The 16,075-nt window shown below is 33.3% G+C and overlaps 1 protein-coding gene across 4 annotated transcripts; it reads right to left on the reverse strand.

The window, feature by feature from the left end:
* Positions 1-1,286: 1,286 nt before the first annotated feature.
* LOC126506298 (UDP-glucuronosyltransferase 2B15-like) lies at positions 1,287-10,893 on the reverse strand. Of its 4 annotated transcripts, none has more exons than XM_050149760.1 (6): positions 10,422-10,893; positions 8,772-8,919; positions 7,221-7,371; positions 6,645-6,732; positions 5,660-5,879; positions 1,287-3,356 (listed from the first exon to the last, which is right to left on the reverse strand). In XM_050149760.1, the coding sequence occupies exons 1-6, from the start codon at positions 10,891-10,893 to the stop codon at positions 3,071-3,073; spliced, it is 1,365 nt and encodes a 454-aa protein (XP_050005717.1). In that variant the 3' UTR covers positions 1,287-3,070. The 4 variants fall into 4 exon arrangements, with proteins under 4 accessions (XP_050005717.1, XP_050005714.1, XP_050005715.1 ...); XM_050149757.1 differs by having other exon boundaries at positions 10,170-10,893; XM_050149758.1 differs by having other exon boundaries at positions 8,772-8,915; positions 10,166-10,893.
* Positions 10,894-16,075: the final 5,182 nt, after the last annotated feature.

The raw sequence follows: 16,075 nt of genomic DNA on the forward strand, positions 1-16,075 counted from the left end.
GTAGGGGAGTGCGGGGAGGGGGAGATGTGTGGGAGGAGGGGGAGGGAAATGGAAACAGGGAGGAGGCGGTAATTTAAAAAAAATAAATAAAAAATATATAAAAAAAAGAATACTGGTTAGCAAGAGGTTAGTACGAAATTTCTTCTCAACATAGAACCCAAGATGTAGTAATTGCACACCATATAAATATTTTATGGATATCATTTTTAAAGTTTTTTATACAACTGTTGATTAACATATTCACCTACATATAATTTCTAAAATGCTTGACAGTATACCTAACTAACTTTAATGACAGTAGTCCTGGGAAGAAGATAGACCCGAGCCTTCTCCTACACATGTCCATAGGGACAAGTTGACTAGCAGTTGAGGTGTTAGACTTATAGTAGATAGACTAACCTGAGAAATATTACTGCTAAGGCAGTTAGTTGGTTCAACTTATTTGTCCACTGGCATTTCATAAGCCCCAAAAGTACTTGATTAGCTTGTTATCAAAGTCTTATTCCACAAAGGCCCTGAGAAGTAGATTAGTCATCAATGTCTGTAAGATTGTACATGTAGACCTTGGATATTGACATGTGATCTGCCTATGTCTTCTTATGTGTCCTGGTATTCTGCTGAAGGTATAAATTTTCAAAGCACTCTAGGAGAAATCATCTAAGGAAAATTTTTAATTATAAGTGCCAATTTCTCATTATATTGACCAAGTCCTTCACCAAAACCAAAATTTGGAATTATGGACATATTTTGTACCATGATTTGAAGTGGTAGTATTCATCATTGTAAGCAGGTCTATAGGAGTTTTTGTGAAGGGAACATGTGTCAGGGACATCCCCAAATAATAGAGAGCTAATAAGTTAATCCTTTCTGGAAATTTCCTTACACATATACCCAAATATTTCTTTCATTATAGTAATGCTTTTACCAGTCAACTTAGCAGTGAGAAAACCATTAACTCACAAAAATGAACAATAAAAGAGAAGAAAGGAACAAAATAAATGACATTAGAATTTATTAAATTATAAATAACAAGCTTGGATGTTAACATGTCAAATTCTTTAATTAAAATATGTGCTCTTTCTAATCAAACAAACATCTAAACACGAGACTCTATGTATTAAAAAATTACTTCGTAGATAATAAACACTTGCACTGACAATTGGAAAAATCAGTACAAAAGAATAAATTACAAGTAGTAGATACACTTATAATTGTCAAAACCAATTAAGTTATAGAGTATAAAATATGAGCTTTAAGGTCTTTATATATATACCAACATATCAGTTTATTAAAAGGCAATCACTATAATGCATTCACATCCAATTATTTTCCACAAACCTTGGATATGAAAGAGAGACGTAAACACAGTAGGACCTGTAGTTCTGAACACCTCACTTCAATTAGAAAATCACTCAGGCAAAAATTCAGCACTAGAATTTAGCACAAACTCAACTAGCTAAATAGAAAATTTCATTCAATGGGTACAGGATATACATTCCTCTCACCAGCACATGGCACACTGCTGTGCATTCACAATGAATAGAGCCACAGAAACAATTCTCAATAAACTGATACAAATAAAAGCATAATTTATTATCATAGTATAATAAAACCACAATTCAAAATTAGAGACATTGTAAGTTATACAAACACTGAATTTAAAAGCATTATTTTTTTATAACCAGTAAACCAAGGAAGAAAATAAGAAGGAAGTAAAATAGTTTCTTGAAATCAATGAAGTATGGAAGCATAGCCTATGAAATCCTGTGAGGTATGACAGCAGATGAAATTGGGAATTTACATGCCTACATAAAACCAGAAAATATTCATTAAATCCAAATGGTAACACGGACAGACACAGACATAAAGCAAACAAGCTTTATCAGACATAAAGCACAATCCATAGGGAGAGATATGGAAAATTAAAATTTGGGCTCGCTCTTCTAAACTACTATTAAAAGAAGTCTCTCTATTTAATGAGATATCTACACAGATATTATCTATGGTATTAGATTTATAACATTTAGGATGCTAGCAAATAAGTTTTAAATAATGTTAATGCCTTACATATTTCCATTTTCTTTCAGTTGCAAAATTTTGTTTCGCTAAATATTGAAAGCTATAAATGCTTACATTTTCTCAGATGACTTAACACTAATCTTCATCAACAGAGAGCACTGGAATACATACTTTAAAATAGTAAATATTTTATATGACAAATACTTACTATTAGTATTTCTGGATTATTTTAAGTCATCTTTACTGATGGCCAGACAGACCAAGACCAGAATTTAACCTCCAAAAGGTATTTCATGCCCAACTTCAGAAATATAGTTTTGAGGCAAAACCAACAAAGATGCATCAATAGTAGAAGAGGGTCAGAATAAGCCTGAAATGTGTTTCCTGGAAGAGCATGGTAGTTATTTTAGAGAGAATTTGTCAGTTGTTTTAGTTAATACATCTAGATGATGGTAAAGGCCATGGAAATCACAAATGTGTTATGAGGGCTGCCATGACTGTTGGGAGAAAAAAAGATAGGACTGAGAACTGTCTAAGCAAACACAAAATGGAGTCAGACCTGCTCTCTTTTTCTGGTAGAGTTGGATGCAGTGTATCCTCAGTCCTCTTCCATCTACTTTTTTTCTTTAAAGAAAATCTGACTCTTCACTTTTTAAACAAACCATTTTCTTGTTTTTTCTTTTTTTTTTGGACTGTAACTCAATGTCTGTTTCCTTCTGCTTTACCTATAAAAACAATATATCTGAAAATTTATAATAAAACATAAGGCCTTCTATTTTCATCTGCTAAAAAGATTGATATTTCAGTGGTTATCATTATTCTGAAGTTTAATACATTGATAAATTACTATGAAATATAATTATGTGAAAAAGTAAAGATTCAGAATTGTTAACCTTTAACGTTTTAACCTTTAACTGTAAAATACGTAGATAAACTAAGTAACCTAATATCTTCAAAAACAAGAAAGATAATCTTGCTGTACCGGATAAAATGTATTAGAATTTAATTGAATAGCCCTGCCCGTCATGCCCAGAGATCATATCCAATGTTTTTAAGAGCCCTGTTCTCTTTTTTTCTTTTCTGAGTTTACAAAGAATTGGTAAATAGTCAAGCAGCATTTTACAGCAAGGAAAGCCATGGCTGCCACACAGGCCAGCAGGAATCCAATCACATCCAGAGAGTGGTACTGGTACCAGGTGAGGTTGTGTGCAAGTGGCCTCAGGTGCTTGGCCCCTTTGTGGCGCATGACAAACTCAATCCAGAAGACAGCTCTGTCCAGGGGTTTCATGGGCTGGTCATGATGAATGGTTGACAGCCACATAGCATTCTCTTTATAACTAAAAGAAATATGATGGAAATTATCTTAGAGAACAAATTAAAAACATACATGTGTTTCCCCACAGGTAGTAAAGATGATTACACTAAATGTAGAAGGAAAATAAACTATTTTTTTTTATCACTAATCATTAAAGAGGTCTTAGTATTCAGGCCAAAACCTGTGCACAAAATGATGAATACATATGAAAAAGATAGAAAAGCCCCAGTATTTGTAAGCAGCAGACTTGACTACTAAAGCCCTAAATATAATTAAAAAATAAGTAGAATGGGCCTGTCATTTGGGTGTTCAACTAGAGTTATCTGGTAAGTAATCATTAGCTTGCAAGGTCAGTAAAGTTCATGTTAGTGTCAGAGTTTAGAGACAGGAAGTAAATCTCTGTCTACTTATCACTGTGGTACCTGTGAGAGCAAAGCTGCGGCACTGGGACTGTTTTGGACTTTGTATTGACAATTTATCAGCAATTAATTATCACTATCTGTGTGGGCAGCTTGTTTTACCTAATTACTCTGATAGTTCTTTTTTGTCCTTTATACACTCTTTGATAATTTGATTCCACTGGTAAATTATTGTTATCTCAGAGAAACTCTTTTTCCCTTTTCGTCTGAGGACATGGCTAATCCAGCCTGAATAATGTGTGCTACAGCATTACACGGTGGAATGGCAACAGAGGTAACATCCTTCCCTGATTTTATAAACATCGTAGTGAGAGGATTTTGTTTTCTCATGTGAGAATGGTAATCTTAATGAGTTTTATAACATAATACATTATTTTTTCAAATAGAAGAAAACAAAGCATGTTTCAGAAAGTCATGGTTTAAATAACCAATATCTCCTAAAATCTTAGAATTATTGTTTATAAATGTGTGCTTTTTATCACCTCTGTACAAAGTGTTTTGTTTTTATTTAATATCAGTAAAGAAGAGAAAAAATATTAAAAAAATTCTGATGAGAAGAGAGATGGCATAATCCAATTAATATTAATATATGTTCTGAAGATTTAAACGGTGAGCTTGCCTACCTTGGGTAGCTTATGTTTTAAATAAATGATTTCCAAATCATAATTTTGAGGAGAATATTCTATCATTGTTTTCCAAATAATGCAAACAATTCCTGAAACCTAAAAATATGCACACATTGAAAAGTAGCATCATCTCTCTCCCACTCGTGATAAAGGGGTAAACTCTAAAGCCCTAGTTGTTTGCCATTTATCAGTAATGGAATCAAAATATTTGCCCAAAATACCTGGGGAGTATTAATTACTATTAAAATGAGAGTTTGATTGTGTCTGGTTCATTAAAAACATAATTCATTATAGGAGAATTTTTAAAAAGCAAAATATTGTATGCAAAATGAAGTTTTGTTAGCATTTGTTTCACTAAAATAAGGTTTTAAAAATATGCAATTATCCTAAAGAAGAGGCTATGTACTTTAAATATTCACAATTCACTTATCTATTTTTAAGATTTATTTTCTTTAATGATTCTGAATATTTTGCATACATTAATGTTCTGTTCGTCATGTGGTGCCTGTTTTGCATGGAGACAAGAAGAGGGTATCTAATATTCTGTAAACGGGACTATATAAGGCTTTGAGGACTCATGTGGGCCCTGGAGACTGAGACCAGGTCCTCTGGAAGAAAAGGACTTTCTTAACCACCAAGACATATCTCAAATTTTGAGTTATTACATGATTTTCTCTACTGATGTCTAATGTTAAAAATCATAGCTGTGATAAGATGATTCATATTTACATTTTATATTAATGTCTCTCATCATCAGTATCTTCCTGCTTCTTCTTGTAACATACCTCTAGTCAATTTTAGTGATTATTTGCATTGTACTTATGAGTTATTTCAAAATTTTGTAATGTACTTCAAATTCTGGTAATTTTTTTCCACTGGAAAAAAACTAAGAGGAAAATTGTTCAAGGGTGGTAGTATACATTTATAATCTTAGCCCTCTGAAAAATGAAACAAGAAAATTGAAATCTCAATAACATATCTCATGTCTATACATAGTCAGACTCACCTAGGCAAAAACCCAGCAAACAATGAAAGTAATGTCCACTGTGACAAGTATACTGATTTACATTTGCTATTATTATTTTTGTCTTTAACTGCCTTTTTGTCATTCAACAAGTAGGTAAGAAATAATGAATATATAAATGAATAGCTAACTAAATAAAATGAGATAAAGACAGAGATCACTGGTAAAGCACATGCCTATCGTGCAAAATCACGTTCAAAGTTAGGACAAATATGTCAGTAAATACGTAGGTAAATATGGAAAAGGTTATACTCACAAAGGGTTGTTAATGACTGCCTTCAGTGCATTGTGCAAATCTGAGCTGGACATAGTAGTGAATTCCAACCCAACAGCAGCACCTTTGGCTCTCATGTGAGCAATGTTATCACGTTGTTCCCCAAATAAAGGGATGCCAACCATGGGGATCCCATGATGAATCGCCTCATAGACGCCATTAGCTCCACCATGAGTTACAAAAGCTTTAGTTTTGGGATGACCTGGCATCAGATGAAAGACAATACCATCAGATGAAAGTAAATACCATTAGAAAGCATAGAAAGGAAGCACAGAAAGTGGAAGGACTTTCTGTAAATATTGTCTTGCTTCTGCATTTAAATTGCTTTTGTAGCAACAAGCACCTAAGTTCGCATACAACACAGTGAAGAGTAGCAGCATTGCAGGTGGACAATGACTTGAAAAATGAAAGCCTGCATGTCAATTGAACACTCAGAAATCATTTAACAGATAGAAGAAAAATACTGTGATAAAAGTCCAAAGTACGTGTCAGAACACGTACTTTTAAAGAAACAGTGGATCCACTCCGTCTGGCATGACAGTGTTTAAGGGAATAAGGGGCACATGTGAGTCACAGGAAGTATGCAATCACTTCATTGATAAAGACTCTCAATTTTTAACCATTTATAAAAGAGTAATATTAAAATGGAATGAAGAATACTTCTTAATGGTATTTGGGAAACTTTTACTTCATTCAGAAAAGCAAGTGTGATATGATAACTGAACTACAGAAAGACAGTTAAACTCTAGTAATTAAAGAAAATTCTCTTGGATTATTAGATACAATTAAAGTATATACTTTAATTATGGTCAGGAATATTACTATAATTGTAAGAAATGTATACTCTATTCACATTAAAACAAAAAATTTACATATTGATTTTCCATGACAAAACTCAGTTGCTTCCTGATGTGCTGTCTATCTATGAGAGTGTCATTCACGCATAATTCCAGTGTTCTGGTCTTACCAAGAAGATCATTCTGGGGGATCCACTCATACACACGAGTATTGGGTCCTAAATTTTTTGGTTTCTTGCCTTCAAATCTCCATAGAACCTGTTAGTTGTAAGACAATGCTGTATTACAGAAGCCAAGTTTTAAAATGTAGTTTTTAAATTTAGAGACTAAATAACTGAACACCTTCCATAGGACTAATAAGAAAACCAAAGGAGAGAAACTCAGTAGTGAGAATTATAAAAAGACTGTAACAATGCTTGTTTTCATATTCATTCAAGTTTATGTAATCATAATTCCCCAAACGTAAGTTAGACAAATGCTATTGTATTAGTGCACTTATTAAGTAAAATTCACCTCTTCCCTGAATTATCTTTAGCATGCACAGAGTCCTCAGACAGTCTTCAAGAAGAAAGAGCAAGTGACTTGAAAGAATATTTTATTTTTGTATCCCTGCCAGCACTATTTCCAGAACACTGTAGTTCCACACTTCTAAACTAGTTAATGCAATTTAGGGTATAATAATACTGAGTTTCTGCAATTAGATCTTTATAGGCTCAGGACTTAATAGGCTCCACATTTGACCTCACCTTTTGTGGAATTTGTGCAAGGGCTGATGCAATTGCCATGGCCTTTTCTTCTGTCATGTTGCTGACCATTGACCCCAGAGAAAACACCACAACACCATGTTCTCCAGAACTCTGGACAAAGTCTTCTATTTCCTTTGAAAACAGAATTTGTCTCAGCATCAAATAACAATGGCAGGGGAAGAACTATGGAGAAAATGCTATGAAAATATTTTGATTAAAAATCAAATATTAATAGAAATTAGTAGAGGTAAAATGCAGATAACACAAAACTTTCCTTCTGACATAGTTCTTAAATCAGTGTTACAAAGGACTGTAGGTAGAACAATTTTAATGCTGTATATATAAAAATATGTAAGTTATTTAATTTAAACTCCTGCTTAGCTTATTTAGTGTTATCAGAGATTCTTAAGATTCTTAAGGTATTATATGCACATATACAAGTTATTATGTTGAGAATCACTCTATCCTAAGGCTTGGCATAGACCTTAAAAATATACGTCAGTAATATAAATCTTCCAATTTGTATCCTAAGGAGCAAAGCTAAGATCTCAATGATGAATGCTTTACATTGCAGAGTGTAAGTAGGAAATACTAGTTTTGTACAAAATGTTACTGAAACCATTTGTAGCATTGTGGACTGTACCTTCATTTGAGCCAAAATACTAGTGAAGTACTTTCCACCTCCATCTTACTGTCTAGATGTACACAATTACTTTTAAACAAATCTGTAAGGTAGTGTTCTATGATTATATTTGAAAATATAACAATATTGTGGAATACTTTTTCTACTGAATAACATACTTAAAGTGTCTTCAAATATATTAGATAATAAGTATTATAATTTGAAGATAAATTGTTTCCCACAGGTTCAGTCTGAAGGATTTGGGTCTAGATAACTGCAAATTTTTGAAATTTTCTGAAAACTTTAAGAGGAAACCTAAATAGAAGAAAGACATAATTGGAAATATGCCTCTCTTGGGCGCTGTATATTGCTCAACCCCAACTTTACTTGCTGTGTTCTATAGAATGAGTAGCTTCTGCCATATACTTCAACTGTCATCTAACACAGTCCCAGAGTCAATAAACTCTGAGATTTTCAGTAATTCCACCTTCTCTTCGCATGGTAATCTTTCCTTTAAAACCAGTTTTCGTAATAAAGATTTTGTTAAGTGATAAATCTTTTCTTTCCTAAGGAGTTTTATGATGGGGGCGGTTGGCAGAAGCCATGTCTATGTTGTCTATCGACAGTTCAGACCGTTATATTGGGGTCTCCTAACTACTTTACAGTTTTTTACTGATGAGTGAAGCTTTCCAGCATGATGAACTGATTTACTATTGCTGATTCTTCTGTGTATTTCCAAGGTCTCTGTTGTTCCCTAATTGTAAAAATGCAGAAACATGCGACCCTATGACAATTTATCTTTTTCATTGGTAGGGTTCAATACCTCATTCGTATATCTTTTTTTCAATGAAAGAACTGAAGCAATGAATTTGATCAATTTCCATTGAAAATGAAACCAAATAAAAGAAAACAAAAAGGCACTCATTTACCCTGGGCAAGGGTTTGCTAGTTTGCAGTGATGTCCGCCAATAAAATCAACATTTGGTAAGATTGGGCGAGGAAACTCCAAATCCCAGTAGGACCTAGTAAGCCACATTTCTGCTTTCTTCATCATTTCAGCTAATGTAGTAGGTCTTCCTAAACAGAGAAAATGAGGTGGTCAGGGAAAGGAAGGGAAGAGAGGAAATGATGGCAAGGTTGTCTTCAGAATATACTAAGTTTTCCTGAAAAGTTATAAAATAATATGTGCTCAATTATGTAGAAAGTGTGCATTTATAAACAAAATATTTATTCAAGTCAAACGTAATTTATGTGTGTAATTTGTATGTGACTTATACCATAAGTTAATATATGTGTTGTATGCAAACTCAAAAGAAATTCGATGTCTCTAGCTACCTCAGTAGGGAGCCTTCAGAGACTCATTAAGATAACCCTCCACAGAATTAAGTCAGCACTTCCTCCTTAAAAGTTTTAATGCATTAGGTAAATATATAAACAAATACTCAAGCTCCAGACAAAATAAAACCATCACAGCCATAGGCACAACTTGTCCCAGAAATTCTCACCCAATTTCTGAAACATAACCAGCAGCTCCTTGGTTTTCAAAGTGATTTCTGAATTTGATGCCTGTGTGAATTCATAATCCCCAGTACTACGTGTACATTATAGTAAGAACTTACTAGTTCTTAATATGCTCCTACTTTTATGTCAAGAACTTAATAGTGTTTACTTATTATATAAAAATTAGCCATAACACCTGGAAAATGTACAGAAATTATGAGAATAAAAATTTATATTCACCATTAATAGCAATTACCTCTTTTAAAGAGAAAAACTTGGACTTAAAGAAATGGCAAGCAAATTCATAAACAGCCATACTTTAGAAGATTTGATATATTGAGATAGTTAAAAACACTCTGTAAAGGAATACAGAGTCATTAGAAACCTCAATTAAATTTTTCGAGTCTGTGTTTAAACAGACTATCACAGAGTAATTCCTTCAGGACATATATGAAATTCTTAAATAAAGAAAATTGTCTACATAAGATCATCATTAGACTAATTTATATCACTCTCTGTTCTACATGTGCTAAGATTATTTCCTTTATACATGAGAAATACTGAGCAAAATGAATAGGTAATGGCTTATGGCAACCCTGCAAGTTTCACTTGATCACATGACCTCCTTGGTCATTTGTGTACTAAGTGATTCTATCTGATCAATGATATCCGAGTGCCCACTTTTTGTGAAAACATAGTATTACAAATCATTTTTTAAATGCACCTGTAAAAGACAAATGCATCTTATTTTAGAGGCATATAATAATAGATAAATGTAATGAAACTTAGTCCCCCTCATCTAAAGATAAAAAAGTTAGTTAACTTACCCAAAATTTCAGTGTAAAACAGACCCCATTTCTTCTCAGTAAATGGCTCGAACCAAAAGTCAAAATAAAGCATGCACATCATGTTTTCGACCCTCTCCATGAATGTCATTTGACCACTTAATCCTGACATAATAATAGGTACATAGGAAGGAGGGAAGATAAGACCCCCACTATTCTTTTCTATTGCGTAGCCAGGAAAATAGCGAATGCTGTACACAAAGGGGATTTGGAGTATTTCAGCTATCAGCTCACCACACGGACCATGTGGATCTGAAAGAAGGACATCAAACTTTGATTCTTGTAGCTTTGTCATAAGAGGCTTGTTCAAAACAGCTTCTTTACAAAGATTTAGCCACAGATCAGAATATTGCCTATACACTTCATCAAGTGATGGAAAATATCTCAAGCATGTATCTCGTGGTACTTCATTCATCCAGCCAATGACCCACTGCGTGTAAAAAATTTCCAGATCATCTCTACTAATAGATGTAGGAAATGTTTCAAATTTAAGGTCAGGTGACTTCTGGGGATCAAGAAAGATGGAAGCTGAAGGTCTCAGAACTGTTACTTCATGACCCCTCTGTGCAAGTTCATCCAGTATTATCTTTAGATTCATCCAATGACTGAATTCCATTGGCCATACCAACACCTTCCCACAGTTCCCAAGTACAAAGTAGCAACTCATCTGCAGGAGCAGCAGAACAGACATCCACTTCACAGGCATTCTTTGAAACCCCAAGACTCCTGTTAATGTAACTGTCTCCTTCATTACAACCTGTCGATATATACCTCTTTGTGCTTAATCTGAGTGAAAATTAAGCTGTAAGTTAAAATATAACTTGGGTTGAGAAATATTGACATATCAAATTATCAGACATAGCATATTGACTGAAGTTATACATTAAATTAGTTAATGTATACATTGGTGTGTTTTATGTATGTTTTGTGATGAAATGTGTTCACTTAGTACTGTGTGGGAAACATCCTTTCTAAAAAGATACAGCACAGACAAACACAAGTATCTGTTCACCCAGAAGAGAAATCCTTGAGAAATCACAGTGAGGAGAGTACCAAAGTCCAACTTGTTAAAGCAACACATTCATGAGAGGTTTTTGGAGCTGGAAATCATTAAAAGAAGCAAATATACTGTGGCAATATTGGTCCTCCAAATGAGACAAAAGGACAGTCTCAGGTCAAAGCAGTAAATTAGGAAGAAAAAAAGCTTTCTGTGTTAGAATATGAATAATTTGAAACAAAAAGGTAAATTTGAAAAAGTTAAAAGAACCGAGTACATATTGAAATTAAACATGCAAATATTGCCGATATGGATGGTACAGGAGAAAATTAAAAATTATCAAAAATAATTCTACAGAGTTACTTCTGGAAATATTCTTTTATAAAAAGATAGAGATATTCTGACAAAGACATGCAGAATATCCTGTATATTACATCGAAATCACCATCTATTCCTTGCTATTGTCATGATGTCAAAGTCCAAAACAGAGTTCTGATATCAGCATGAATAAATTATTAACCTATTACATAGAGTTCTCTTAGCGTAAGATAATAACTCTCAGCAAATATCTAATATCTAAGACTATAATCACACAGGGGAATATTTTAAAATTCTCCAAAAGACAAAGTTAATACAATATACCCAGACAAACAATGCTTTAGAATTCAAGGAGAGATGGATGTTTCTGAAACAAGAAATATTAAAGACAACTATTACTATCAGGGCAGTCATAAAACATATATCTGGGAATTCCATACTAAAGTCAAATTACACAAAATAAAATCATAAAAATAACGTAAGATAAAGCTTAATAGTAGAGTAAAAACAAAAAGAAAGTGGAAAAGAGCAAGAAATTTTTCCACACAGAAAACAAACAACTCACCAATACTGAAAATAAGAAAAGGAACAAACATATACAAGGCAATAAAAAATGGACAACATAACAGATTTATGTATTTATTTATATACGGATAACCACACTGTGGATAATGAATAAATTCTTCAGTGATTTTTTTTTGTTATGTGTAATGCAGTTAAAGTGTAAAACAGGGAGCGAATGTGTAAGTGAAGTAAAAATGATATAAATAGTACGGGAGGAAATCTGTGAATGTTCTGATTTCTGACTGATAGTGTGACCATTGGTAGTTTATTAATTTTCTAGAAATTGACTGTACAATGAATATCATTTTTCTAGTACTTTATCCAAGGAGAGTTTGCATCCCTGAATTATATCTAAAGATATCTAATTATCTCATTGAATGCCACCACCTATTTTTGCAGTATTTGTGAATCAATTCAATCCTATCATTTCAAATTTTGTATATTTTTCTTAATTTACATCAGGCCTCTACTAACTGTTTTAAATGTCATTTTATCACACTAGTTATTTTTAAATAATTAAAGTTTTTTGTTAATCTGACATTAATTGATCTCACTTCTTTCCTAGGGATTATGTACCACTATTATCATGACCCACAATTTTAAATTAACAATACTGAAAAGACCATTTCTGCACCTGCAAGAAAAAGTGATGAATAGGAAAACTTCAGGAGAACTCTTTCTATGTACATATACACATACACATAATATATGCCTATATGAATATCTATCTATCTCTGAGATTTGTCACTTCAATCCATTATATATTTTACTTTACTCTTAGTTGATTAAGGTAAATTTTCATAATAACTGAGATACAAAGCTTTGTTCTTCTCTATCATATATTCATAAGTATATAGAATGGTGATGTTTTTAAAAAATGGCCCACCAACACTTACTCTATTAACATTTATCGAGTTACTTCAGAAACAAAATTCAAGCCTTGCTGATAAAATTTCTAATTATTTATTGGGGCATAGTTAATTAGATAAGTGAATGACCACCGGTGTGACTGAAGATCCAATGTCTAAATGTGAGCTTCTCAGAATCTGTCTGTTCTTTGTTCAAGTTCATCATTTTAAGGCAACTTAATGTTCCTTGCTTGTGTTAGTCTTACTATGAAGGTATCTACTTAGTACTAGGTTAGTTTCTAGGGTACTAGGGTACCAACAACACTTAAAATGTTAATAGATGAGACTTTTGAAATATAATTTTTATTTTTTTTCTCAGTTTTATGACTTCCAATTAAAACAGATGAATAAATTCTTTGTCACAGATAAATGGTATAAGTTCATTTCTTGCATGAAGTACAAAGCAAAAGATCAACTTTGATTATGACATTAATGAATTACCAGAAGGAGGTTTATAAACAAAAATGATGGTGGAATTTTCCTCACAACATTGAAAATATATTTATTGTCTTAAGTTGTGGTATGTTTGCATACTGTGTGAAGATGTATTGCTGTGATTGGTGTAATGAGAAGTTGAATGGCCAATAGCTAGACAGAAGACTGAGGTGGTATTCTAGGAAGAGGAGGACTCTGGGAAGAAGAAAGGCAGATTTGCCAGGAGATTCTGAAGAAATTGGATATACAGTACAGAGCAGAGGTAAATGAGTCTCATGACAGAATGTAGATTAATAGAAAAAGGTTAATTTAAGTAATAAGAACTACTAGGGAAAAAGCCCAAGCTAAGGCTGAGCTTTTACAATTAAGTCTCTGTGCTGTTATTTGCAGTCTGGAAGTCCCAATGAGAAAGTATTGCTATAGGCTTAGCATAAAATGTGTAAAACATTTTGTTATTAAAAATATATTAATAAGGTAAAAGGGCATTAATTAATATTCTAGAACAAATTATGACTTTATAAATTTTTACTTCAAATATATTTTTAAAATTGAGTGACATATATAAAAACACTTTCTATTTCCTGAACAAAGTTATAATTGCTATTAGTAAAAATTATTTCAACTGTCTTATGTCTATCCCTTTAGTCAGGGCATATTCAGTAAATCTCTACTTCCTTACCCTGTATTTTCCATTTACTAGAAGCTGACCTGTCCATCCTAATTCCTATTTCTTTGATTCTTCCTGTTTCTTACTTCTATTAAATCCCATTTGCCATGTCTTACAGGGTTGGGTTCAGTTTCTCTTGAAATGTCTTCCTCCTACTTCTATAGTTTGAATAAATTCTGTCTTGCCAACATGCAAAGAGATCATGCCTTTCTTTCCTTTGATAGACTTTGGCAGTCAATTTTAGTAAAATGATAGTGCTTCTGACAAAGCTCTGTCAAACCTTAGGCTTCCTTCTCTTATACTTTAAACAGGCTGATGGTTCAGTGAATATCATTAATTTTAAGATTACAGCATTCATAAGTCAGCACTAAATTATTTAAGAAAACTATACTAAAATTGCTTAGTTATTAATGTTTATGTAAAAGGAAATTATATAAGTATATCAAACATTCCAAAGTCTTCTAAAAATACAGAGGATTATCTTGCCACAACTGGTGCACAGAGCTGGGTGCAATAAAATACTCTGTTTTATCACACACAACCTTAGATCACAGACCAGATCTCAAAGAGCTCACAAGTAGATGATTCATATTAGTGGTTAATGCCGAGTCATCGATAATGTATCTCTTGGTATCACATTAAGGAAAGAAAGAAAAGCACATCCCCTTGGCGTCATTTAATCAAGAGGGAATCCAGATTTAAATAATTTTTTCACACTCCCCCCTATGTCTTTAGTCCTTTGTTGAGTCTGAATCCATGCCTACCTGAGGCTATGTCTGCCTCTGTGATGTCTGTGTCTTTGATGAAAAGCATAGAAAACACCACATGGGAAGGAATGGAATACGCCACAGAAACTTTTGATACCGTTTTACAAGGGATTAAATCACTGGCTCCAACTAATTTCAACTGGTCAGACAGAAAACAGTACTATAAACATCACTGTTTCTCAATCAACATCCGCACATGGTTGCTTTCAATCTTTATGATGGGTTTTAGGAAGTTGCTTTTAACTTGCATATTTGCTGCTTTCAGAAAATGATATAAATGCATTGTCTGGATTAGGGGAATGGAATAGAATGTAATTTAAGATTATAGTTAAACCTTGGCTAGAATTGTAAAAGTTGATTACATAGGAAATCCAAGGCAAATAATGCTGATTGTTACATTGCCTTTTAAAAGTCAGGTTGAATGAACAGTTTGAGCACAGGGCAGCCTCAAATCTTAAGTCTTAAGTGACCTCAAGGTGTATTATTAACTTTGACTGAGAGGTCTAGCAAAAGTTCCAGTCACTCAGAACGTAAGAGATATTTTCAGAATATTGCATTGCCGCAACCTCTCCTCATTCTCTTTCTTTCTTTCTTTCTTTCTTTCTTTCTTTCTTTCTTTCTTTCTTTCTTTCTTTTCTTTCTCCCCAACATATTTATAAACAAATGAGCATCATTTTTTATTAAGAATTTTTAAATACAATCTTTTCTCATTTTCCAAACTATCCCAGTTTCCACTCCCTTCTCTCCTCCCTCCCCACTCTTCCTCCCATCCCCCTCATCCACTCCTCAGAGAGGTTAAGGCTTCCCATGAGGAGTCAAAAAGTCTGACACTTCACTTTGAGGCAAGACCAAGGCCCTAAGCAGCATTTTGTTAAGGCAAGAAAAGCAATGGCTGCCACACAGGCAAGTATGAATTCACGCACGTCCAGAGAGTGGTCCTGGTACGAGGTGAGGCTGTGTACAAATGGCCCCAAGTGCTTGGCCCTTTGTAGTTCATAATAAACTCAATCCAGAAGATGGCTCTGTTTAGTGACTTCATTGTCTGCATAAGGTAGTAGCTTATAATCACACTGCATTCTATTCATACATAAAATGAAATTGATGTCATTATGAGCATTTTTATAGATAATAAAAAGGCTTCACGCGAAAAGTGGAAAGAAAGTGTTTTATCCAGTAATAATTATGGAGGTGTTAACTAGAACACAAAGCATAGAAACACACACAAAAAAACA

Source organism: Alexandromys fortis, unplaced genomic scaffold (assembly GCF_014885135.2).
Source record: "Alexandromys fortis isolate MF-2015 unplaced genomic scaffold, M_Fortis_MF-2015_v1.1 scaffold_0, whole genome shotgun sequence".
Taxonomy (NCBI): domain Eukaryota; kingdom Metazoa; phylum Chordata; class Mammalia; order Rodentia; family Cricetidae; genus Alexandromys; species Alexandromys fortis.